Source organism: Physella acuta, unplaced genomic scaffold, assembly GCF_028476545.2.
Source record: "Physella acuta isolate Inbredline_101_S28 unplaced genomic scaffold, ASM2847654v3 ptg001885l, whole genome shotgun sequence".
In the NCBI taxonomy this organism is placed as follows: domain Eukaryota; kingdom Metazoa; phylum Mollusca; class Gastropoda; family Physidae; genus Physella; species Physella acuta.
This window is the reverse complement of record NW_026733391.1, coordinates 185,386-211,186: the sequence shown is the minus strand read 5'-3', so window position 1 is coordinate 211,186 and position 25,801 is coordinate 185,386. Positions and strand designations below refer to the sequence as shown.

The following is a 25,801-nucleotide window of genomic DNA, read 5'->3' as shown; positions in this document are numbered from 1 at the left end:
CCTTTTAAATTTTATATTTTATAATAGCTTCATTGAAATATTGTTTTTAAATAAAACTGTTGAGAAGCAAGCTAGGCAGATCACTAATGTTTTCTGTAACATTGAATCAGCCATGTGACTCACTATATGAAAGCTTATGCTAATCTAACTGATTCATTACCACCACCTGTGGCACAATAATGACAACGAAGGGTCACATATTTACTACACTGGAATAAACCTAAAGTATACACTCTCATTAAATAAAGCTGATCCTCTTAACAAAAATAATACAACCATAACACTTTAAAAGCTTTTGTGACTGTCAATACAGTGTTTTGGAGATTAACAGAAGAAAGTAATACACAAGCAAATATCATATTAGAAGACAATAGCTGCTGGTTTATTAAAATCAGGAGAAATCAGATACTAATTCTTGAAAGAAATAACTAACAATGTAGGCTCAAGTTTCCTCATTAAGGGAATATCATGACCGAGCAAGATTGTTTCATGTGGGACAGTGTGGTAATGTTTATTGATCCCCTAACACCCTGGGCTGGCTTTACAATTTAAATTAAGACCACTTACGCTCCAGGTCCTTCCCATGTCCAGGTGACAGTGTCCTGAAATGGAACAATAAACACACTACTGAAGAAATCAAATGCATGATTACATTCGACTTTAGTACAGAATCAAAAAGTAACCATCAAACATTAAAATACATCTTTCTAAAGCGGCTATAAATTTTTTATCAGATAAAAATCTGTAAATTCATTTTTTTTCAAAAACAATTAATAAAAATATTGAACTAAATATAAAAAAAAAAAGACTTATTCTTCTAATGCTATCAAACAAGTAAACAATCTGTGATGGTTTATCTGTAAAGTACATCTAAAAGCTTGGAAACAGAGTCTCAATAAATAAAGCACAGCTGTTGCTTTTGTTACTGAGGAAACTAATAATGCCCACATGTGTAATAGTGAGGAAACTTTGCTGAATACCATGATTCACATGGAACAAAAGTTGTTCATGAATGACATTGGTTATGACCAATACGTACCAGTTTATTGGGATATTTTACACAAACTGGCTGTACAGGAACACCGGGGTAAAAGGCACCTATGAAAAAAAGTTTAAAGTTTTAAAATATGTAATAGTTGATTGAAATATGATGAACAGTAAAAAAAAAGTCTTGGTACATTCCATTCTACTAATTTTAACTTATATATATATGTATATATATATATATATATATATATATATATATATATATATATATATATATATATATATATATATATATATATATATATATATATATATATATATATATATATATATATATATATATATATATATATACACACACACAACCATATATAAGCTTAAGATTTGCTCAAATCTTAAAAACATAAGCAATATATAGAACAAACCTTGTTTAAAAGAAATGAGACAAGACCGGTTGGTGCAGGTACCCTCTGGGAAGATGATAATCTGAGGCCACTTGCCACCTGACTGAGCTCGCCTTTGGATTTCTTTGATTGTGTTGATTCTAGAGTTGGGATCTTCACGCTTAACAAGGACAGGTTGCGAAAACTCAGTGAGAGCTGTCATTAGAATTGATGGGAGAATATTAATAAACAATGAAAACCATGGGGAATCATATGGAAAAATAAAAACTGGAGTGCATTTAATATTCAATAACATTGCAACAATGAATGTAGGATTTTTTTTTAAAAGTAATGTTTGGGGTTAAGTTTGGGAGGGGGTAGGGAATATTGCAGCAAGGGAAGCTAGAATTTTAAAATATCAGTGTGTGGTAGTTAAAAGGTAAGTAAACAATTCAAGAATGTTTTAATGTTACATATAATATCTAGCCTCTCTATATATGTATTTAAATAGACTATATATATATTTATCTATATTATTTTATTTAAAATATTTTATCAATTATTAAATATTATACAAAGAGATATAATTTTAAAAAACATACTCTGAAAACAGTGCTGGAAATGCAGTTAACAAGTGTTTTTACAGTCTTTGAAAATTTTGTATAGCAGAAGCTATTAATCTCATTTTATACAAATGTTGCCATTCATTATCTTGTTAAACTTAATAAACTAGTTTTTTCCCTTTTATTTCCTAAATACATGTAAGCTTAGTGGATCAAAGGGTGGAGTAGATCTAATAAATAGAATATAATTTAGAGATGAATTTCACACAACAATACAAACAAGATTTTTTGTTTAAAAAAATGTGTAAATTATTTTAGGTGACAGATGTGAAACATCTACAAGAGAAAAAAAAATAGGATCTGTTTGGTTAAAGCCTTTGTCCTATCTTGTGCTCCGATAAGTATTTAATGTAAACAGTCTAAGATTAGAAAGTAATCAATGGGGGTTAAGTGATTTTGAAAGAAAACCAGAGTTTTAGAATTCAAATCAATGCCTGCACAGATGTGTATTGCTAAATCCAGGCAATCAATATACTGTTCATGTGGCAAGATGGGGGAGGGAGCTACCATTCCACTAATGTACCAAGGACACACTAACACACCAGGCTGAGAGACCACAAGACCAAGAGGAAAGCCAGGAAAGAAACCAGAGCTATAATGACACAAACACAGCCGGATTAGCAATCATACTGAATATCATTTTCCCCCCTTTACTTTGGTAAGGAAAAGGTTACAGTGGACAGAAATAGGGAAATAACCTTTATTATCTTCCCTTGTGTCAACAAGGATTTTCGCCCTGTTCATGTCTAGGGGTGTGCTCCAAATTACTGTCGTTTCCTTGTACATTTACTAATTTAAAAAACAAATAGAACGTCATAGTTCTATGTTGATTGTGTTTAACTTTACTGTTGACAGCTTCTAGCGAGGTGCACTACGTTATACACACAACTCAAACTCATATTCGATCATTGGGTTGTTAGTCACAGTGATCGGCGTCAAGGTGAGTTCTGATACTAACAGTGCACTTAACTTATTTTAACTGTTCTTTGTCTTCAAACACACTCATAATTTAACGCGCGCGCGCAAAAAAAAAAATTTAAAAAAAATTAGCGCTTAGCTCTTCCCTCGTGCCTGAATCATCATTACTCCCCATCCCTCCAGAAAAAAAAAATTCTCTTAGCCTTGAGCGCACGCGAAGAAAAAAAAAGGTATTGTAAAATTAAAAACTGGCACTAGACACCGTTATGTCTATAAACACAAAACAAAACAAAAAGAGCTAAGGGGAAATAGAGTAACCGGTTTCGTGAATGCCTTGGAGAAATATCCAATCTGATAACTAGTACGTTGAGAAATGAAACCAGCGGGGCTCACGCCTTGTCCCTATTAGATATTCATTAAAACTGATCACCCGTGAAGCAAAACAATCATTATTACCAGCCAACGGTTGGCTTGGGTGGCGATAGCTGCAGTCAAGTGAGTAATGGAACAGCACACGGAGATAAGTCAGTCGAAGCTACAGTTGAAACCACACCTACGGTGACACGGAGTCTTGTTTGTTTAAAGGTTTTTAAAGCAGAGGAAAGGTGTCATGTACAGGCTCTTACGGTTCAAACATACATGTTATGTGAGATTGTTAGTTTCTCAAGCGTTTACTTTATTTTCCTAAGTAATCCGCTACAAAAAAAAAAAAACCGGCATCCATCAATAGAACCTATACCTTTGTCTTGGCTGTGGGCTTAGTTTAAAGTTACATCTCAGACAAGAATGTTTACTTCTAAGCTGTTGGCCCAATTTCAAAATAAAAATGCAACAAGTACGTTTTGCCGTCTGATAAAAACTGAGCACCCCATGAATCATCATTGGCATGCTAGCCGTGTGGCCTATATTGTATCCAAGTGGGATGGCTATTACCCGCGTCATTTCCTACGTCACACAATATAAGGCTACCTTCTCTTAGCACACTTGAAAAACGGAGTTACATTTACAAAGACAACAGAAATAGCTTTTACTAGTTCAGCTAATGCACGGTATCATTTCTTTGTTAAACATGGGTGAATAACCTAATCGTTTCAGTAACTTAGGCAAAAAAAAGAGACTAAATTAGTGACCACAACTATCGTCAGACTCTGGTCTATTTTAGGCAACAATTCCAGTAACCAAAAGATGGGTGACAAATTTCACATTTGCTCTTAAATAGTTAATTATCAACCGGCTGCTAACCCGCGGAACTCAAAGTAATGAATGTTGGCCTTTACGGGAGAATGCCCCCCCCCCTTGCAAGCCCTTTATAAAATGGGGGAAAATATGGGCTTACCAGCTCCTGAAACCTACAACTACCTAAAGGATGCTATAATCGAAAAGACATTTATCAAACAGACATGCACCTTTCCCACATCACTGATGTTAAGAGATACTAGATAGCGTACATATTTCAATGGCGAGATAAATGTACACGAGGTTAATGACTGGGAAGGTAAGTTTGACTAAACTTGAGTGTAGAAATCACGTGAGGATTTTTGAAAAATATGTAAGCGATATTCATATTTTCACGTTAACAACCGATCACAGGTGTTGCAAAAATATTTCAGAGGTCATAAAAATATGGGGAGGGTAATACCTTAACCTAATAGAACAGAAGGCTTCAAGTAGCTATCACGGGGAACCAACCACAGCACGGTAACCATGCCAGTGGTTGCTGTCACGAGGAACCAACCACAGTACGGTAACCATGTCAGTGGTTGCTAATCACGAGGAACCAACCACAGCACTGTAACCATGTCAGTGGTTTTATTAAGAGGAATCAACCAGTGGCGGAACTAGAAATCAAAGGCTCCCCCGCAAAGAAAAAACTAGGGCCCCCTATATATATATATATATATATATATATATATATATATATATATATATATATATATATATATATATATATATATATATATATATATATATATATATATATATATATATATATATATATATATATATATATATATATATATATATATATATATATATATATATATATATATATATATATATATATATATATAAGCTATATCCTGAGTAATTTAGTCTACTTCATTACAATATAGATCTATAACCATTCTGAGATAACAAAACAGAAAACATTTAGTTCAAACTCTTCTTGAATTATAGGTGTTTCCAAACATGCTGGTCAGAAATATATAAAGACATTAACTTGATTCGTGAATGGTTTCTCGCGTTATGTTTATTTTTTTCATTTTTGGCTTTTGTAATATCAATTTTGAAAACATTGATTTTTATAGCTATACTATTGTATAGTACGTCTTATTTAAATAACAATTCAGAGATTCAATTGCTTTTTAATGTACATAGTACAAAACTATTTAAACGAGCTTCGTGGGCATCCCTATTTTAAAGAAGGGCAGTAAGTCATGGAAGTAGTGTGAATGGTTACCTACCTTTCAAACTGTAGCTCTTGTAGATTTTAAAATATTTTTCTACGCAACAATCTCTGCTATAGTAGACCTGTTTTTTTTTTTTTTTTTTTTACAAAACCACTTTCAAGATGCATGAAAAACATAATTTTTGAAAAAAAAATTCATTGTTTTTTGGTCGGAACTGGGCCCCTAAACGTCCTGGCCCCCCCCCCCCCCGCATTGCGGGGTCTGGCGGTATGATAGTTCCGCCCCTGGAATCAACCACATCACGGTAGCCAAGTCAGTGGTTGCTATCATTAGAAAAAAAAAACCAGCATTAAGAGTAAGAGGGAAGAAACCTAGAGCCACGGACCATCTAATAATCTAATACATTTGTCGCGTGTTCACGTGGATGATAGAACCAACGGCTCAAACCACTTTCCAATTCTTAACGAGTGTGTAGAGGGCGGTGACAAGGTTAAGGGTCGCCCATAAATGACGGCTGCCGCCTAAGGGGAACGGGTCGCGCTTATGTGACGTGGACGGAACGCGATGTAGGTCATATTTCGTAGTATTAGTTATAATTAAGATTATCGGGCCGGGATTAGGGTTAAGGAAAGACTGATGTCATCTAAAGGAGGGAGGTGAGGCATGGCATTTTGTGACGCCGTGTGACGATAGAGTAGAAGGGTGGGGGTGAAGGAAGGTAAATAGCGTGACACCACTTATGAACGACCCGCTTAGCTGAACAAAAGACATATATCACGCGAACACAATACCATTAACACTATATACATATGTACACACAGGCCTACAAATAATTATGCCAACGCTATTGAATGCGACAGAACATCATTAGCCGAACGAGTCCACGGTATAAAGAGAGGGTGGAAACGGCGGGCGCAGCAGAACGACAGGGCCCATAAGAAGTGGATTAAAAAATAGGAGTTCATTTTGAGATGGGATAATTGCTAAAGAAAAACTGTTATGTAATTACAATTGCCAAAGTAATTTAAAATAAATTATTCGGAGTTTAAATGCTACATGACCAGACACACAAATCGATAACCACGAAATATTGAATAGAAAAAGCCTCGCTATTATAACCCCCATCTCGAATTACAAAATACCTAATTGCTAATGCGATAATTGCTTTAGCGCTATATATATATATATATATATATACTATTTTCTCTTGAAGGTACAAGGAGTTAAGAAACCATTAACAGCACAGGTTCCGATCTAATTCATTCGTACCCCCTACAATAAACAGACAGACATACAGACAGACTTCGGTGACCCGAATATAAGGACGTGAAACAATGATCTCCGAGGTCGCTTCCCTTATACAGCCGACAGTTTGATCCTGGTTGCCATGTACGCCCAACAAAACCCAACAGTGACGTTAGCACCAGTGCCTAGAGCTGGGTGGGGTGACCTGCCTAGGTTTTCTCAACACGGCAGTCATGTTCTGCAGTAATCCGTGTGGCTTCACGGTAGAGATCGATAAATTTAATTACCAACTGTCTAGGACCAGTCGATTTTTTAATAAGCTAAAATACGGGGAAGTTTAAATCTTACGTTTTGGGTATGGTAGGGTTGCAAATCAGATAATCGCCCAATTTGTGGGGGTCATACATTTGTGAACCAAATTACTTAAATAATAGTAAAACAAATTGTAAGTTATTATAGTATAAAACAACATCATCTTCTTCGTTCTTAAGTTTACGTGTCAACTGGTTATGAGCCTACATCATTTCAATTATTTTAAACTAATTGTAATGTAGGAAGAGGATGGTAAAATAATGGTAATGCCTATCAATACTGTGGGGGTTTTTTTCAACCCCTCTCCCGTACCGCCCCGGAAAGACCCGCCTGTTGGTCCATAAACTGTGGCACGGTTATATACAGATTTTGCAAACGAAATGTCATCACCGCGTGTCCAATTAACTCAACAGCCGTACAACTATAACGCTTCTCTCGTTACAGATACATTAGCCTGGCCTCATTTTTTGGGGTCAGACGAAGCAATACGCCCGCCATATAACAAGTCTAGTACACATTAGGCTAGAGTCTAGACCATAACACTGACATCAGGAACAAACCAATTCAGAAGAATAATCTGCTATTGTTATTTCAGTCGCTGCATCACAAGTTGTGACAAGTCTAGTACACATTAGGCTAGACCATAACACTGACATCAGGAACAAACCAATTCAGAAGAATAATCTGCTATTGTTATTTCAGTCGCTGCATCACAAGTTGTGACAAGTCTAGTACACATTAGGCTAGACCATAACACTGACATCAGGAACAAACCAATTCAGAAGAATAATCTGCTATTGTTATTTCAGTCGCTGCATCACAAGTTCTGACAAAGATTGATGATAAGCACGGCTACAACTTTTACGGTAACTGGCGTTCTTCTGGTCCAAAAACAAAACCAATCAATATCGGGCGCAACATTTCAAATGTGACAGGACTACAATACAACATTTGTGTATGAAGCTCGCAGTAGAGAGATGACGTCCCTGTCAGCTGGCCGCAGGATATAGGACAGGCCTTGACACGGCTCAAGTAGTCGTGAGAAAACTGTTTAGGGGAGTTAGTAGTTAGTAATTATGTAAATAGCAGTGATAGGGACGTATGTTTAACACGTATTCCTAATAACAGCAAAAAAATAGTTCTCAATCGTTGGGGGAAAAAAAGGCAGGCCGTCTTTAAAGAACACCAGTAATAAAAATGCGTTGTCATTAGCGCTAAAATGAGACTTCCGCCCAGATTTAACAACTGAGAAACGTGACTTAAGAATAAATATTTAAATCAGCCACATGCGGTGTCTAATGGAAGAGAATAACACAATTAGTGATTTTTACGCCTGCAATAAAAACAATTAATGATTTGCCCAAGGACAATCATTATCTTCTTAAAGGAGGATCGCTAAATAAAAAAAAGTTATAATTCGCTCGATATTCACATTACGCAATGCGCACCAAGATCGTGAGTGTCCGGGAACTAGTTGTCATTACAACGATTAACCGATTATGGTCCACATAAAACTGCTCACACACATTTAAACCCACACTGGTCGCATAAGCAACATCTGAATTGGGACATAAAAAAAATATTAACTTGAAATGTGTCTATCATAGAGTGCAGTACGAATCAATAATACTATACAAATTACTTGTAAGCCATCCCCTTCTACGCCACATCCGCTTTAATGGATGTCTATCAATGATTTAAACACAACCTCCATTTCTCAGACTGAGACATGTGTTAAAAGGCTGCTGTAGAATGAATACAAATGTTTGAGCTAAATGGAGGCTTTGACGTAATGCAGCGGTCCCCAGCCTTTCAAGATATCTACACCATGATTCAATAACTGAACATTAGCTAAAAGACGTTTTGTCACATCACAGCCGATAACGCTTAATAAAATGTTGGCTGGACCGGGTTCACCTGATAAGTGTACTTCGAGGTTTTAGTGCACCAACACTTAGTCGAGTGATTTGCAACTGGATATTTTTATTCAAATGACAATCATGTAAAAGGTAGATCCTTAACTTACAAAAAAAATCAGCAGACACACTTTTGATGCACGATTTGGGTTGTCTCTATCAGGTTCCCATAATGCACCCTATCAGGTTCCCATCATGCACCCCCCCCTCCCTATACGATATGCTGTGGTGTTTAGACAGTACATACCGCGGGAGCCGGGCGCCAGGGTCATGACAAAAACGACTAAATAACAAACACTACAACAAAGCCGACAAGTTCCCGTTCATGCTATACGACCAATACTACGTTTTAATATCATAACTACCTCATCTTCGTTCTAAGGGGAATTTCTAACACATTTGAGTATAATGATTCAACATGTTGTGTGCCATATGGTCGACTTCAATCTGCTTTTCTTTCTAGATTTGTTTCCATAGCATTTGTCCACCCAAAAAAAAAATGTAAGGGAGCAATTGTTTGATTTCGGAGTTTTCTCTCTTAAATGCTGTCCTTATCTGCTGGGGGGGGGGGTCCACAAACTCGGGGTATTAGCAATCATGTTCTCCCGCACGATCACACCCCGCTATAAAACTCGTTAGGGAACCTCCCTATTCCTTACCCCCAGCTTGAGACTCCTTGATGTGAAGGAACCACGCTGGTATGGAAATTGTGTATTATAAATGGCCTACAGATGAGTAGGATCACGGGATCGATTAGGGAGCAATAAATAGAAGGGGGAAAAGGTTCAAGTAATGATCATGCTATGCCGATTTAAGACCGTGTAATCAATAGTCGATTCGGGTTATTCTAGAGATAAGGTTATTCTTAGATTCCAAATGGGGCGTTAACAGTAAAATAAAAATAAACATAATGGCTGAACGACTTATTACAAACTCCTAGCTTTTACTCGCTTTCCCTCGTGTTAAAACCTTAACGATTACACAAATTTAAGCGTATTCAGTAGTACTGTAACCTTTGAAGCCAAGCAGAAAAGAATATTTTAAAATAAATGACCAGGAATAAAGCTACCGGTAGCCTACCTAATCGGCCCGTACAAAAGCTACTGGTACTTAACCAGTCCTTAGATATTTTTTTCTTTAAAAAAAAAAGGCCTATCGGGATGTTTGCCCATGAAACGTCACACCTGCCACGTGTAAAATCCTGAAATCAAACTGGGATGGGAAGGAAGCCCATTTTGTACACGTAAACTAATAAGGTAGCCTGCTTATATCATGACGGGTTTATTTTTAGTCACGTCTTGACTTCTCTTTGTGACGTCTATAATTTGTGACAGTGCCACTCGTGATACTTAATTTCCCCCCCTCCATTATACCCTTTTTAAATCGTTTTTTCCTTCCATCCACATTGTTCAGCCTCGGGTGTGTAACCAGAAATAGATAAAACATTGCACCACATGAAAATTACTCAAGCGTTTTGTTAAAAATAAACCACCGACAGTCGACTACCAGAACACCGACTATGATATGAGGCGAGTTGGCGTAGACGGCAGGCAAGTATGCCGACGGGACCGGGAGAGGACTGAAACAAGTCCACGGTCCCTGTGATGGACAGGAGCGTGAGACAATGCAAACACTAAAGGCTACTTTGACCGTCTGACTGTCAGTTGTGGGAACCGATCGATGGACACAAACAGAGGTGACATCACGTTCATACTAGAACCCACACGAATCTTCCAAAATGCCTTCACTGGTTGTGCCCCCCCCCCCGGTGTTTAGTCCTGTAAACGGACCAGGATACAAGTCCCTTCATAAAGCAGTACATTTACACCTGTGTATTTAAAAAAAAAATATATATATAGATGGCCCAATTTTTAAAAAATAAGAAAGGGAGAGGGGGCGGAAGAAACGAGTTGCAACTATTGTAACGATAACGTAAGAGGAAAAGCCTGGAGACAGTAATGTATCTTATACCCTATCATCACATCGGTTTTTTTTTTTATTAACTTACATTTAAAATGTTCGACCACAGGCGTTTCGCTCCAATGACGTTTAGATCAGTGAGGGTTATACTCATAGCTATAAACACTAGGGTAAATGATATTGTATGGGATTCTAGAAGGAGGGAAGGCGCCAGAATTTTTGTTTATCTTTCAACGGAGGCTCAGTGACGAAAAGTGTGGTATTAAAATATTAAAAAATTCATTAACAATAGCTACCAAAAGATAATTTTCATTTGAAAAGTAATTTCAAAAAGAAATTTAAAAAGAAGACTGACATAATAGCACGGCCATAAATCTTTGGATTTAGAAAAGAAGGCCACCGGTATTAAATAGTTGATATCGGTGATTTAAGACCGCTTGTGACAAGGTTATAGCCTAGGAGCCATAAATTGGCAGAAGCTCAGGGTGGTTCATCCTAGTTTCTGAAGGAGCGATATTACGTTTTTTTAAAAAATATTTGTGTGTGTGAAAGTAATGTTAAACATTGTTCGGAAACAGCCAGTAGTTGGGGAGGAAGTATACTGTTTATGAAACTGATACTTTAAAAAAGTGAGAAGTTGAGTAATCTAAACAACGGGGCTTGCGTATTACTGTCGTATCTTTTGATAAAATCTTTCTTATCACAAAATCATGACATGGCGGAAACTCGGTGAGGGCAGAAACTTGCCGATTGTGTAATTGGTTTTTCAAGCCAAAGTTCGTTATCTCTTTCAACTGTCCATCAGTTGTTTATTAGAAGATATAACAGACGGCGCGCTGGGAGCCAAAAACCAGTGGCTTCTCTAAACATTTGTGCAGCCTGCATAATATTGACGGCACATTTAAAAAAAAAAAAGGTATGAGGAAACAGAGGCGTCGACAATTTGTTTCCCCTTGTGCAGAATGAGTAACGATTGTGTGTTGATATTCTAAGACGCCCGCGAACGAGAAATGAATGTAGAGAATTCGAACAGCCGTGTGAGAAATATAAGACTGATGGCCAATTTAAACGCGACAAAAATGAGACCCTTGAAAAGATTCATGGAAACGCTGTGGCTAGTGCACCCTTGCTCTTAGTGCAGGCAAGGAATTTTGTTAGACGTGTAAACATTTACCGTTTTCTATCTGGGAAATAACGTTTGCTATTTGCGATCCCGGCTCGAGGTGGGGGAACATACTATGGGTCAAAGACGAGGAACCTGATTAAATCTGTATGATATTAATGTAACGCTAGCGTCAAACGTTACTCTTGAAACTTTAATGTCTCCGGGAAAGGAAGGAAGGAAAGAGAGTAAAGAATCGTTTGTGAAATTCAATACAGCATACAAAACTTGGACACACACACACAAAACGTGATCGATAGCTGTTCATTTTTTTACTTGAGTTCGACAAACACGTCATCTACACAGCCGGTGGGAGAATGGCGTCATTTTGTACAACGTGGTTCTTGCGCATGACGTTACGGTGGATCGTACCATGACAGCTGCTAGTTCACAAAGATAATGACAGTAATGTAATCTTCATGTGCTACTGAAAGCTGTTCATCAGTAGATTCTATATTCAATATACACCATGCATTTGCTGCCTTCATCTATTAAGGTTATATGATATTGCCTACATTGCGATGGCTATTTAATGTAATGCCCACTTCATACAAAACATGAACCGGTTGAATTGATGGGGATGGAACATTGCCGGGAAGCAGATTACCGAACACGTGTTACATATTAACGAGCTAACAGTTGAGAGTTAATCAGAGCGCACAGCGCAACAGATATTTTTATGATGCCATGCAAACAATCAAACAGCCCACATTTAACTAGATCTCGGTGTAGGTATTCACACAAAATATTTCCGCATAGAAAAAAAACTGACCACCCGCGATTCCTTCAATTCACACCAAAAGGATTTTTAAAAATATAAGCATTTGACCTTAATTCGATTTTTCTTTTTTAACACGTTTTTCTTAACTCAGCTTCGCGTTTGTGGATTTGTGGATTTGTTTGTTTGTTGTTAAAATTGACATCGAAAATTAGCCCACTTCTGATTGCTCAATAGATCTGAAATTTGGCATGTAGGCTACTTTCGCCTAACAATTTCAGATGCAATCATAAAAACTAGCAATTAGAGACCGTAATTAGCTTAATTTAATTACGCCCCAAGGACGATAAAATTGAGGACATGATTTCTAAAGATACCGACAAGACTGGAGGCCTATTGGCACAGTTACTTCGGCCCCAATCGATGTGAGCGCGCTGGCCGTGATCGTATAGTGGTTAGTACTTCGCGTTGTGGCCGCGACAACCCAGGTTCGAATCAAGATTTTTAGTCCGTGTATTTATAAACACTTAGTCAAGTCATACTTAATCAAGTCATTAGATATAGTAGCAAATAAACTAAATAAAAAACTTTTTTAAAAACAACGTTTTTCATGTGTAGCAACGGACTAAAAAGGAGAAAATAAAATACTTAAAAAAAACTTTTTTAAAAACCACGTTTTTCTTGTGGACTAAAAAGTAGAAAATAAATTTTCATACATTTGATGACAAAAAACGTGGGTCGGGCAGATGGGTCGGGAAATTTGATGGTGAACGTACCCACGTTTTTTGTCATCAAATGTATGAAAATTTATTTTCTACTTTTTAGTCCACAAGAAAAACGTGGTTTTTTAAAAAGTTTTTTAAGTATTTTATTGTCTCTGTAGTTATTGAAGAAAAATGTACAAACTACTTTGTAACCAAAAGAGATACTGTTACACACTTTTCTGTAAAGTAACACTGTCATACTCAAGTAATAGTTTTTAAAAATCTGTGATTTAAAAAAAAAATAGTTTTTAAAAAAGGTGATGAATGGGATAAAATCAATAGCCTTAGTTCACCTAGGATGAATCAGACAAAGCATTGTACATGGAATCATTAACTAGATGATTCATACTGCCTCTAATGCCAATTAACCACAGCACACACTTGTGTTAACACAATCCATTTCCACCAGTCCCCTCCAGGAAGCAGATGAACACTAACACACAGGACACACACCATTATGTTATATAAGGGTCACATGGTGACTTCTAATGATAGAAGGGAAACTGGCACAAAACATTTTAGTTTTATGCCTGGGATAGCTTAATCTTGCTAAAGCATTACAGTACAGTTTTGCAAAAAGTTGAAAAAGGTAACAAACAAATAAAAAAAAAAGCTCCTGGAATGTAAAATAATGATAAGGAAAGAATATGGTGAAATAACTGAGAAGAAACTTGTAAGAATTAGAGGTTATCAGTCAGGTATGGTTCACAAGGGTTTTCTGGGTAGGGTTGCTGAATGCTGAGAAAATAGCTGCTGTTCTCACACACAGGTTGTGTTAAGGCTAAAGACATACTTCCAAATATAGGAACTAAGTAGTTTTCCATACGCGACACAGGGCTGGACATGGGGGTCTCCAAGAAGTAGAGAATCATGTCAAACAGACCAGAATGAGGTGCAGCAACAACAACAGGGGCCTCGCAAGCAGACTTTCTCACCCCACGCACAGGCCCAATAGAAAATCCTGCAGCTAAGATGATTGCACGCCCTATCAATATGAGTGGCTTAGTAGCCAACCTATAAAATCATGTGAGAAAAAAAATGTATTGACTGCTGATAGTAAAACAAAAAAGTGAGGTGATATACATTTTTTGTATACATGTATCACTACTACAAACATAGCATGTTAGAGCTAAGAAGATACCTAAAAACTCAAATATAAGTAGATCAGAGTTCATTATGTCTTAAATGTTGCTAAATAAAGCTTCATATAACGTTAATGTTTTTAGATAATTAAAAACAATATAAAAAAATAAGGATAATGATTTGTGCATGACTTGGTGAAAATGTTTTACTATGTTATAAATCAAAATCCTTCATGACCTAACGAAACCTGCACATTAATTACTACCAGCACTGTCTTTTGAGATGGCTTAAAATATTCTAAAAGGTCTAGCCAACCTACTTCCAAACAACAAAATATCTTCAGTGGAAGCCTTAGCTACCACTGATGTGAGACCAAGAACAACTGTTGGCAAAGCATCTAGGAAGGATGAGTGTGGCGCCAAAAGCAAAATGGGTGCATCCTTAGATGAGACCTGCTTTCCTTTGGTTTTTACCCAATACAGTCCGCCAACAAAAAATACACCTCGGCATAGGAAGAGTACAACAGGTCTCAATAATCTATAAAAAATTATTTGGATTAAGCAATACAATTAGCTGTAGCATGAGGAAAACCCTGAAGTTTCCACATTATGAAATATATAGAAAACAATTTTACAATTTACAAAAAGTCACTCCATATTTACATTACAGTTTGATACTGATTCACTCTAATGACTACAGGACTGCAGAAGTTTTACAATTACTTGCTGTTTAAAAAACAACTATGGAAACTTCAGGTATAATCCTATAATTTTATATTTTAAAAAAAAGTAGTTCTTTTTTAAATTTAACAGTCATGATAGCAATCTATATAGCATTAAAGAAAATACTTCTTTAAATATATAAAATAACATATTATGGAATTGAATTGTTCATAATGAGCAATAGAAATGTTATTAATAAAAGAATCAACATAAAATGAATAAAAACTCTTGTTTTATAGCTACCTATAAACTGTACATAATGTTAGCACTAAAGGAAAATACTTATGAGGTAATAAGTAAAAGCTAAATGCTGGTGATTTTTAAAAGCTTTGGGTGTAAAAGCTCTAAGAAATATAGTTATATAGTCAACTTAGTTTTGAATATTCAGGTTTTATTCTAATTGTGTAATTAAAAAGTTATGAGAAGACACAAATTAACAATTTCTGTTGATTAAGAACTGTGAAGAGCCATTTGATTTTTAAAATTAAAATAAACGAGCATTGTAAGAAATAGGTATTTAACTGGGGCATAATATTTTAAATGGTTTGGAAATGAAAGGTGCATTTAAAATAAAGCTTTACTCACAATCGCCATCCTGTAATTGGTTTTAATTTATCCTCCTCTGACCTAAAAGCAACAGCAAGTGCTGCCACTGGCCAGGCTAACAGTAGGAGAATAATCACAAGAAGCAAACGAATGGGGGCGATAGTCACTGACATGACCGCAACCTAATCAAAAGTACAAAAATCATTCTATTTACTATGTGGTCTAGGTCAGGTATTAGTATTAAAATTAGATGATTAACAGAATTAAACCAACTAATTTTAAACAACTTTAATTAGCCTACTGAAGATCACCTAGGCCTAGATCTAGATCTCGCTAGATCTAGGCCTGTGCCCCTGTCCTATAAATATATAATTTTATAAAAAAAAAACAAGGTCTGTGAGTATTTCCCAAACATAAATCTTAACACCTGAACTCAATGTATTCATGCTTAACAGTTAACTCATGGATTACGCTTATAAAACGATAGAGATTATCTTAACACAACCCCCCCCCCCTCTTTTTTTATTACAAGACTGGACTCTAGACTACCCAAGATTACAAAAAATGATTCTATGAGTGGAGTTATGAGAATTAAAATTATGGTAATCTATCGTTTTAGGTACGTAAAATCGCCCGCGACTAGTAATGTGAAAAACAGGTGACTCCTTACATTTTAATAATTATTTCACATTTTGAGGAGGATTTATGTTTTGAAAAATACAAAAATGTTTCCTTGTTTCATTTATGTACCTGTTTTTTAAAAATTGAATTAAAACTTTTCAGTAATAAATGAACACCAGCGATGTTTCCAACAGATGCAACCATGCTCATTTACTATAGCAGCCATCTTGTTAAAGTTTTATTTTTATTGACATATAGCGCAAGATTCAGGCGGAAGTCACTCTATTTTACAAATGGCCGCTGTTTATATAGCAAATCTTGCTTGCAGGCACTGCTGTTTAAAGTTAATTTCTGGCCTATATTGACATATTTAGCCATTGATTTAGGTTTATTATTCATTTATCTATAATATTTGACACAAACATATCACAATATACTTCTATTACAGCCTTGACAATGAGGTAACGTTTTCGTACATTAATAGCCGCGGGCGATTTTACGTACCCAAAACGATAGATTACCAAAATTATTATTTATAGTAGGGTTGTCGGTATCGGCCGAGATCGCGGTAAAAACATGACCCGAAATCGCCCATTACTTTCTGATACCGGGCGCACGAGATTTGGTTTTGCATACTAATAAGTTTTTAATTTATGGTAATTAATTAAGTTTAAAAGGTCATTTCCTAATGTTAAATGAAAAGTAGAATGGTTTTCCCATTGTTTTGATGGCTTAGCGATCTGATTGCACGCTGTCTCTGCTTTGGTCTTCCCCCTGTATGAAGGCTAGTTTCAAATACGTTGGAATCACGATTTTTTAAAAGGTTATTCTAGATGAGTGAAGATTACTGAGCAGACATATCTTATATATGTGGAAATGATATTTGTTTTTGGATATTTTGACTCTGACATTAGATATACTCGTTTAGAGGTGGTCACTGTATGTAGGTCGCGTTGCCACCATTGTTATATTTTTTCATCCCGATCTTCCGGCCTTAAGTTTGATCAACTAACAACAGCATTCTTATGGAATGTGCAAACAAATCTCCTAATTTTTTATTTCAAAATATATTTACATACCCATCTTTAATTTTTTCAGCTCTAGTTCTAGTTTTGCAGAATATGTTTTTCCTAAAATCCAATTTTGTCAGACTAGACTGACTAAGACTAAGAGTCAGACCTAGATCGTTACCTGTCTGTTGCTAACACTAGCATTGTGCTAACTGTAATTTTAAGTATTCAAGTTCTACTTACCCTTAGATATAGTTATATGCTGAAAATCAGAATCCATACACAATTCACACATAAAAACATTGATCTGATAACTTCATTTCACTTATTACAAAATGGCTTTTATATGGACTCTACTTCACCTGCCCAAAATAACAAGGCAGTTATAGACACATTACAGTGTTCAAGTCATTTACTTTAGATTTCTGACTATGGAGTTCTTTCATTCACTGTATTTATAGAAAATATTGCTTTAAAAACATTTTCATATTTGCGCAGCAGTTTTATAACAAAATGGCTTAAAGATGGACTCTACTTCACCTGCTCAAAATAATGAGGCAATTATATGCACATAACAGTGTTCAAGTCATTTACTTTAGATTTCTAACTTTGTAGTTCTTTCATTTGCTGTATTTATATAAAATATGGCTTTAGAAACATTTTTATATTTGCGCAGCACACAGTTTTTTGGGGTTATGGGAGGAAGCCAACACAAAAATATAAGTTCTGTATTATTTTTATTCATTTCAACAGCATTTACAAGTTCTATATACCATTCTAGTTAAACTCTGCAAATATGAACAAAATACAACTGCAAGTAAAATAACTATGCTCAATTTATTCAGGTATACCATGACTTGTCACAATTGGCCAATGCAAAAGTAAGGGGATTCCACCCCTCACAAAAAAATTCGCTAAAAAAAAACTATTTGAGCTAGACAGAAAATTTTTTTTGTTTTGTTTTCATATAGTTGAGCTCTACAAGAATATGTAATTTTTATTTTTATATGATGATTAGTGCTTTTTTACCAAAATCCCTATTTATAGGCATGCTAGGCTAATAAAATACAGATCAAGTAGAATGTATGTTAAATTGTTAGATTTTTTAGAAGAAATAAAATAAGACATGACGGTGACCAAGTGGGGTTTATAAATCTAGACTAGTCTATTTCCGAACTAAAGAATTAAAAAAAACATTAAAATGAAAGTAGGATTTTTTTCAAAATCTTACCTGTATTTTATCCAGTAAACTTAATTTAAGTTCGTGCACAAAAGGATTTGTGACCTCTGGCATGGCCAGCGAACCTTGTCTAGGTATTTCGTTCCTTGGCATTATGGAAAAGATTACTCCTAACAAGTTTATTAAAAAGTGTGTAAAAAAATTCAGTGTAGTTGTTTAGATACCATCGCTTCCTGACTCTTCAGCAGATGTGTTCCAGCCTCTTTGTCGTCAACTCTTCACCGTGTTGAAGTTCCGCCGAGACATGCGCATTGTTGCGTTGTGCGGGATTATGGTAAGATTGGAACTGTGGGATACGATTGCTGTGCTGCAACACCCAAGATGGCAACCAAATTCTATCATTAAAGTGGACAATTTGTGGGTTTTGTTTGACTTTTGAATCACTCAAAACTCGATTGTTTAACCATGGAACAGCCACAAGAACGTACAGGGAAACAGTCTGGCGAGTTTATAGTTGGTTTAAAGTACAGACTTGTTCGAAAAATCGGTAGTGGATCGTTTGGTGACATTTATCTGGGAATCAACATAACAAACGGAGAAGAAGTAGCAGTAAAACTTGAATCATGTAAAGCTCGTCATCCACAACTTTTATACGAAAGTAAGTTGTATAAAATTTTACAAGGTGGCGTAGGTATTCCACACATTCGCTACTATGGCCAGGAAAAGGAATATAATGTTCTCGTTATGGATCTTCTGGGGCCAAGTCTAGAAGACTTGTTTAACTTTTGTTCGAGGAGATTCACAATGAAAACAGTACTAATGCTTGCTGATCAAATGATAGGACGCATTGAATATGTCCACAACAAGAACTTTATTCACAGAGACATTAAACCTGACAATTTCCTTATGGGAATTGGAAGACATTGCAATAAAGTCTTCTTGATCGATTTTGGTCTTGCAAAAAAGTACAGAGATAGCAGAACCCGCACTCACATCCCATATCGTGAAGATAAAAATTTAACTGGCACTGCTAGATATGCCAGTATCAATGCACATCTTGGGATTGAACAAAGTCGACGAGATGATATGGAGTCCTTAGGATATGTTTTGATGTATTTCAACCGTGGAAGCTTGCCATGGCAAGGTCTTAAAGCCAATACAAAGAAGCAGAAATATGAAAAAATCAGTGAGAAAAAGATGTCAACGCCAGTTGAAGTCCTGTGTAAGGGTTTTCCTGCTGAATTTGCCATGTATCTGAACTACTGCAGAGGCTTGAGATTTGAAGAGGCCCCAGATTACATGTATCTTCGTCAACTTTTCAGAATCCTCTTCAGAACCCTAAATTACCAGTATGACTACACATTTGACTGGACCATGCTGAAGCAAAAGGCAGCACAGGTAGCACAATGTAATGCAAGCACTGCACCTACTGCTGGTAGAGGTTGACATTTGCCAAGGGGATCTCATGTACACAACCCCTAAGTCTTATGTTTAACACATTTTCACAACAAGCAGGGATTAGTGATACATTTTGTTTGCTCTTGCTAATAATTGATATACAGATTTAGATATGAATGTTTAAAATTATTAAAACAGGTATAAGATGATGCTGATAATGCTCTTTTGCTACCCACGAGTCAACTAGTTAAATAATTTTTTATAAAAAGCAGTACAAAATGATCATAATAAAGATATGATAGTTTTTTTTATGTACAAGGGTTTTAAAATTTCTGGCTACGTTTATTTAAATGATGGCATTAAATGACACTAAAACCTATGTTTAAAAAAACATACTGCCTCCACTGTTCAGTAAAAACGGGAGGGGGGGGATGGGGGCTTTTCTACACAAAAATTTAGTTCAGCTGAACTGTTTTAGCTTTTTATAGCTGTATGTATGGGATTTTTTTTAATGAGATAAAGATAACATTATAAAAGCTCTGTTTTTCTTTTCTAATTTTTTTTGTTGCTAAATTGTGATTTACTTTAATAATTTGATGGTTCATTTTGATTTGATCAGTTAACAATGAATAAATGAATTGGCTGGCATCTTTCACTGGTTAATTAATTTTTACATGAGTAATGATGATGTGGATGTCTTTTAATTTGTTTGGTTTTAAATGTTTATTTTCTTACTTCTAATAATGCCATTTCAAGTTTAATCATCAGAGTAAAATGTTAATGCAATGTTTGATTCAGAGAAGTATATTTCTGGTTTGTAAGTTTCTCTCTTAAAATATGCCTGAACTTTTTTGTATGAAATATTTTGACGATTCAGTTAACAATAACAAAGTTTTGAGTTTCAATACCAACTTTCATTTGATTTAGTTTCAAAGACACATTTGTTTTGTTTGCTGCACCAAACCAACCTTGCTGATACAGGCAAACTGTGACAGCTTTATACAGTGTAAAAAGATATAATTACAGTGAAGATATGTTTTTTGCACTTCAGCTCAAGTTTATTCTAAAGCTATCATTTTTTTTGTTCACAATTAGACATTATCCCTTAATATATGTACATTCTGTTTCTTAACTATATACATGATTTTCATTTTGCTGTATTTGATCATGTCATTTCTGTTCTAATTATTCCAAACAACATATGATCTTGTAATTGAGTCTATTTTATGGATACTTTATTTTAAAAGCATTGAAATATTCTGATGCATTCAAAACTTGTAATGTGAACTGTGACATTCAGCTTCATCTGTGCTACCTCCTTCATTATTAACATGCAAAGATCTTCTCCAAAGTAATTTTTTTTTAAATTTCAAACAAGAATAGGTATTTTATTTTTATTAAATACATACCATAAAAGGAATCTGTGGGAAGAATTATGAATGTCCATTGTTTGTCTGTATATAAACTCTGTGTGTTTGTACAGTATTTGTGGGGGTTTGGTGTTAAGGTCTAAGTTTACCATACTTTCATATATTTGCATTGGCCACCAGCTAGGTTTTTATTTTTAAATTGAAGATATATTATGAGATCTGACTTGTATTTGTATCAGCAATGTCTGAGTTATTTTCAAAATAATCAATTTTAAGCAAACACAAAATGAAAATCAACATTCATTTATGAAATCTGGTACAAAATAGAATGTTATGGTAAATTGTTTAGCATATATATGCTTTAAAAATGGTAGCAATCGCTATCAGTCTTTATTTCTTCCTGAAAATTAAATCTTATAGTCTAGTTTTAGTGGTAAAATTAGATAATATTGATTAAGAAATACAAAATCACTCAACAAGCTGTAGAATATTGAAAAATGTATTGATAGGTTGGTTATTGCAGCCTATTAATTTTGTATTGCTATTATTAACAATACTTTTATTTAATTGCTTTAAAAATTAGCTTGTTTACTTTTTTGTATTTTTTTCCCTTTAATGTGATTGATTCTTGTTTTTGGAGTTGTTTCAGTTTTGGTTTCATAGTTATGATTTTTGTCACATGCCCCTTCAAAAAGCACATTTTTTTCCTTGTTTGAGTTTTGCAGTTTAAAATTTTGTTATAAATAAGAAAATAAGTTTTTTAAATGTTTCAACATTTTAATATTTTACTTTTACATTGAAACATTATAGCTTTTCACTAATCTCTGGTTTTGTTCAAAAGGTCATTAGAAAATTCTCAAATATTATTTAAATATGAGATATGACATGATATACTATAAAATAGTGTTGAGTAGTTTAATTTAACATTCACGATTTGTATTTGACTGTTTTCATTAGGACTAAATGACATGGTGTTGGGCAGATCCTTGTATGCTGTGAATATTTTGTTTTCTACCCACCACAGCTTCTGTTTTTGAAGTGCTACAAACTTTAATCATGGTTTTGACCTGTTGACATTGAGTGATTGATGAAGTGTCACTACATAAACTTGTACAGATTTAATTTTTCTTAATTTTATTTAATTGTTCTAAATGTTAACTGTGTGACAGCTTTCAAAGGCTGGTACTTACATTTTATTGTTAAATATTGTATTAGTAGAAAATGTCAGTTTTGTTGGGTTTTGTTTCATTGTTGTTGTTTCATTTATTGTTAACATGTCAATAAATAAGGATTTCCCTCTTAACTCTTCCACTCACTTACATCTGTTAATAGTAAATTACTTTTCACTGTCATTGTCTACATTATCAGATGAATCATTACTTATATAGCTGTCATGTCTGTGACTGATTTAGAACTTTATCAGAGCTGACATATAAACAATTTTCAGCCTCAGTTTTTAAGGTAGATTTTATATCTTGTAGTTTTAAATCTAAGTACAACATACTTTATTTTTTTACTTTATTTTTTTTTTTTACAGTCCCTTTCCATTTGGACTTTAAAAATGCTGCATTGCTATTATTACAACAAATATTTTAACCGTATTTCTTTGATTTACCTATTCATACATTTGTTAGAACATAGATTTACTGTAATTTTATTAATCTATTCAATTCCCGTCTCAAATGTAGTAACACTAAAGTATTTTATTTCAATAAACAAGTTTTCTTTAACCCAAGACATGTTGTGGTTACTGTTCTGTTAAATCTCATGAATAAAGTATTAGTTTAGATACATTTCAGTTCAAAGACTTTTGCTGGATTTTATAATGGTGCAACAAACATTTTCACAACTTAATCAAGCTTGCTGGGATTGTTGTATACATATTTATTTATATTATTGTATTATCAACCTGCATTATTTCAGCTTGAAAACAAAAACATTAAATGCATGCAGTCATAACTTTTTAAATACAAAATCAAATTTATAATTTTAAAATTTCAGCTGAGCCCGAGTCCTTGCAACTTGATGTGTAAATGCAGTCCATCTTTCTTTTTTTTTTCATTTCCATGCTGTAAATATGTACACCATAAAAGTTTTGTCAAGCACTTCCAGTGCAAACACATACATTTGAAAAAACCTGTAAGTTCACTTGTTATGGTACATGTCAGTGCTCATGTTTGAAGATAGTGAGATTTTTTTATTTCTGGAATATTCACTTGAGCTGCAATTTGTATATTTTTTTTATTAGTCTTTTTTTTTTTTTTGAGGTACTTGAACAATATCAGGCACATTCCTCTGCCATTTAAACATACTGTGAGAATCGATGTGTGAAAAGGTGTTCGCTTTCTAGTCATAGACAGAAGGCTCATCAATACAAAAACCAAGGGAGACAATTCACATTGCACTTTTTACATTTTTTATTTTCAGTTATAAAGTTAAGCAGAGGTTGGGTTGCTTACTAGTAAAATATGGTTACAGAAGATTCAGTATTGTGTTGTAATCTTGAAATATAACTGCTCTAATGTTAAAATATACTGCAGTTTCGTGTTTTGTACCATTTTCTTAGTTGAAGCCGTATAATTAGCATTTTGAAATCTCTTCAAGGCTGTCATTTATCAAGATGTTCTTGTTCTGTGGTTAGGTCACTTACTCTTAACAAATAAAAATTGTGTATTGATAACTTTATTCTTAAAATCCCATTTCTGATTAAGTCAAGTATATCTATTTCATTGGTTTCATTTTTTTGTTAATGTACTATTTTTTCCTGTAACATCTGTGATTTTTTTTTTAAGCTTTATTTTTTTGAGTTTGAAATTTAAAGCTAGACAATGTTGTTTAACAAGAGGACTCAATCTTCCATACCACCAGAAGAGAAAAGATTCTGCTACTGGCATCAGCTGTACATTATATGTGTGCTTCTTTATTCATGAAGATTAAATGTAGACATTTATAAATATCTGCTTTGTTTGTTACGAATTATTACATATCAATGTGCTTACTAATACTACATCATGAACTGCCCTTGTTAATTAACTCTGTGTAGTATCCTACAAGTAGAATGTTTTCAATGGATGCAGTTGTGTGACATTTGTTATAGTGATTGATCTGTCTTATAGATTTAGCATTAGTTCACAAGATAGGTCAAGTAGAGTTGATGTTTTTGACCCAAAGCCACCCTCACAAATACGATGTTGTATATGTTTTAAATTGTCTTGCTATGGATTCAATGGATATGGTGAGTTCAAGTCAGTGTCTTCTTTACAACATGCTGGCTAAGTTGGATGTCTCTGTAATCATGACTAGTCACTGTCCTTCCTAGTCATGTGCAGAACTGTTAGTGTTACCTATCTTAGCTGTATACTAGAGAATAGAACTTTTACCTATCTTACCTGTACTCTAGAATAGTACTGTTACCTATCTTACCTGTACACTAAAATAGAACTGTTACCTATCCTACCTGTGCACTAGAATAGAACTATTACCTATCTTACCTGTACACTAGAGTAGAACTGTTACCTATCTTACCCAACCCATATACTAGAACTGTTACCTACCATACTATAAAAATAATACAATGCATTTATCCTACCATAGCTTTACTCAAGTGTACAACTTTACCTGTGACCTACAACTTACTTTACTATACCTGTACACTATTGTAGGCCTATAGTTGTTACAAGTCTTACCAATGTGCGAAAGCGCCGAGTGCCCAAAGGGTAACCGCCTGTAAAGACGTGGGGGAAAAATGACGAGTCACAGTTCACAGGAGTTTCTCACTTGTGTGTGCTTAAAATAAATTAAAAAAAAAAACAGCGTAAAGGTTGGTCTTGCTTGACTAAGTTATGTAGAGCAGGGCGACTAATCACTTGAAAGCAACGAACCTTAACTGTAGAGTAACAGGATATTCACAAATATATAACTTATAAGAGCGAGTCATCATAATTTGTGATAACCTAGACTTACAATGCAGTAACTTCAAGTTTCGTGTTGCTTTTTGTTAGAAAGCTGGTAAAAAAAATATTTAAAAAATCAGTGAGTAAACCCGTATCGTGAGTCCTATAACTAGCACAGGTTTTAAAAATGCAGCGATTCTTAGTATCTTTTTTTTTTACGTCATCCTTTAATGAGGAACAGTATGGGCCTATAGGGCGCTTGATACGGCAAGTAGGCAATACTGACTGTCATGTCTAATTTTAACTCGTGAAGTGGTGGGCTAGTCTGTTTGTTAGTATAGGATATATTATCATTAGTTTTGGTCACGTTTTGTATTGATTTAGATATAGTAACCTTGAAATTGATCGCAACTAAATTTTATAAACTCTCCATACATTGTTGAATTGAAGCGGTTCAATTTTCATATTAGCTAATTTTTATAGAAACTACGTATTAGGCCCCATCAGTAGGCTGATATAAAATGTCACACTATTTTCGATAAATATTCCGTGCATTTTATGGTGAATTGTCATATGTAAATTAGCGTAGAGAACTTCATTTTTTTTATCGTGGGGAGTC

At 34.7% G+C, this 25,801-nt stretch overlaps 2 protein-coding genes across 2 annotated transcripts in view; one reads left to right on the top strand and one right to left on the bottom strand.

Moving 5' to 3' along the window:
* The window catches only part of LOC131931062 (lysophosphatidylcholine acyltransferase 2), a 28,024-nt gene extending 9,197 nt beyond the window's left edge, over positions 1-18,827 (bottom strand). The window contains exons 1-6 of the mRNA XM_059287753.1: positions 18,573-18,827; positions 15,750-15,892; positions 14,762-14,979; positions 1,413-1,586; positions 1,040-1,098; positions 568-602 (exon numbers count right to left, since the gene is read on the bottom strand). Coding sequence (XP_059143736.1) covers positions 568-602; positions 1,040-1,098; positions 1,413-1,586; positions 14,762-14,979; positions 15,750-15,892; positions 18,573-18,674 — 731 coding nt within the window. The 5' untranslated portion in view covers positions 18,675-18,827. The remainder of the gene's footprint in view (positions 1-567; positions 603-1,039; positions 1,099-1,412; positions 1,587-14,761; positions 14,980-15,749; positions 15,893-18,572) is intronic.
* A 23-nt stretch (positions 18,828-18,850) lies between these two features.
* On the top strand, positions 18,851-24,245 carry LOC131931063 (casein kinase I-like). The gene has a single exon (XM_059287754.1). It carries the CDS (start codon positions 18,987-18,989, stop codon positions 19,965-19,967), a length of 981 nt encoding a protein of 326 aa, XP_059143737.1. The 5' UTR covers positions 18,851-18,986; the 3' UTR covers positions 19,968-24,245.
* The last annotated feature ends 1,556 nt before the right edge of the window (positions 24,246-25,801 follow it).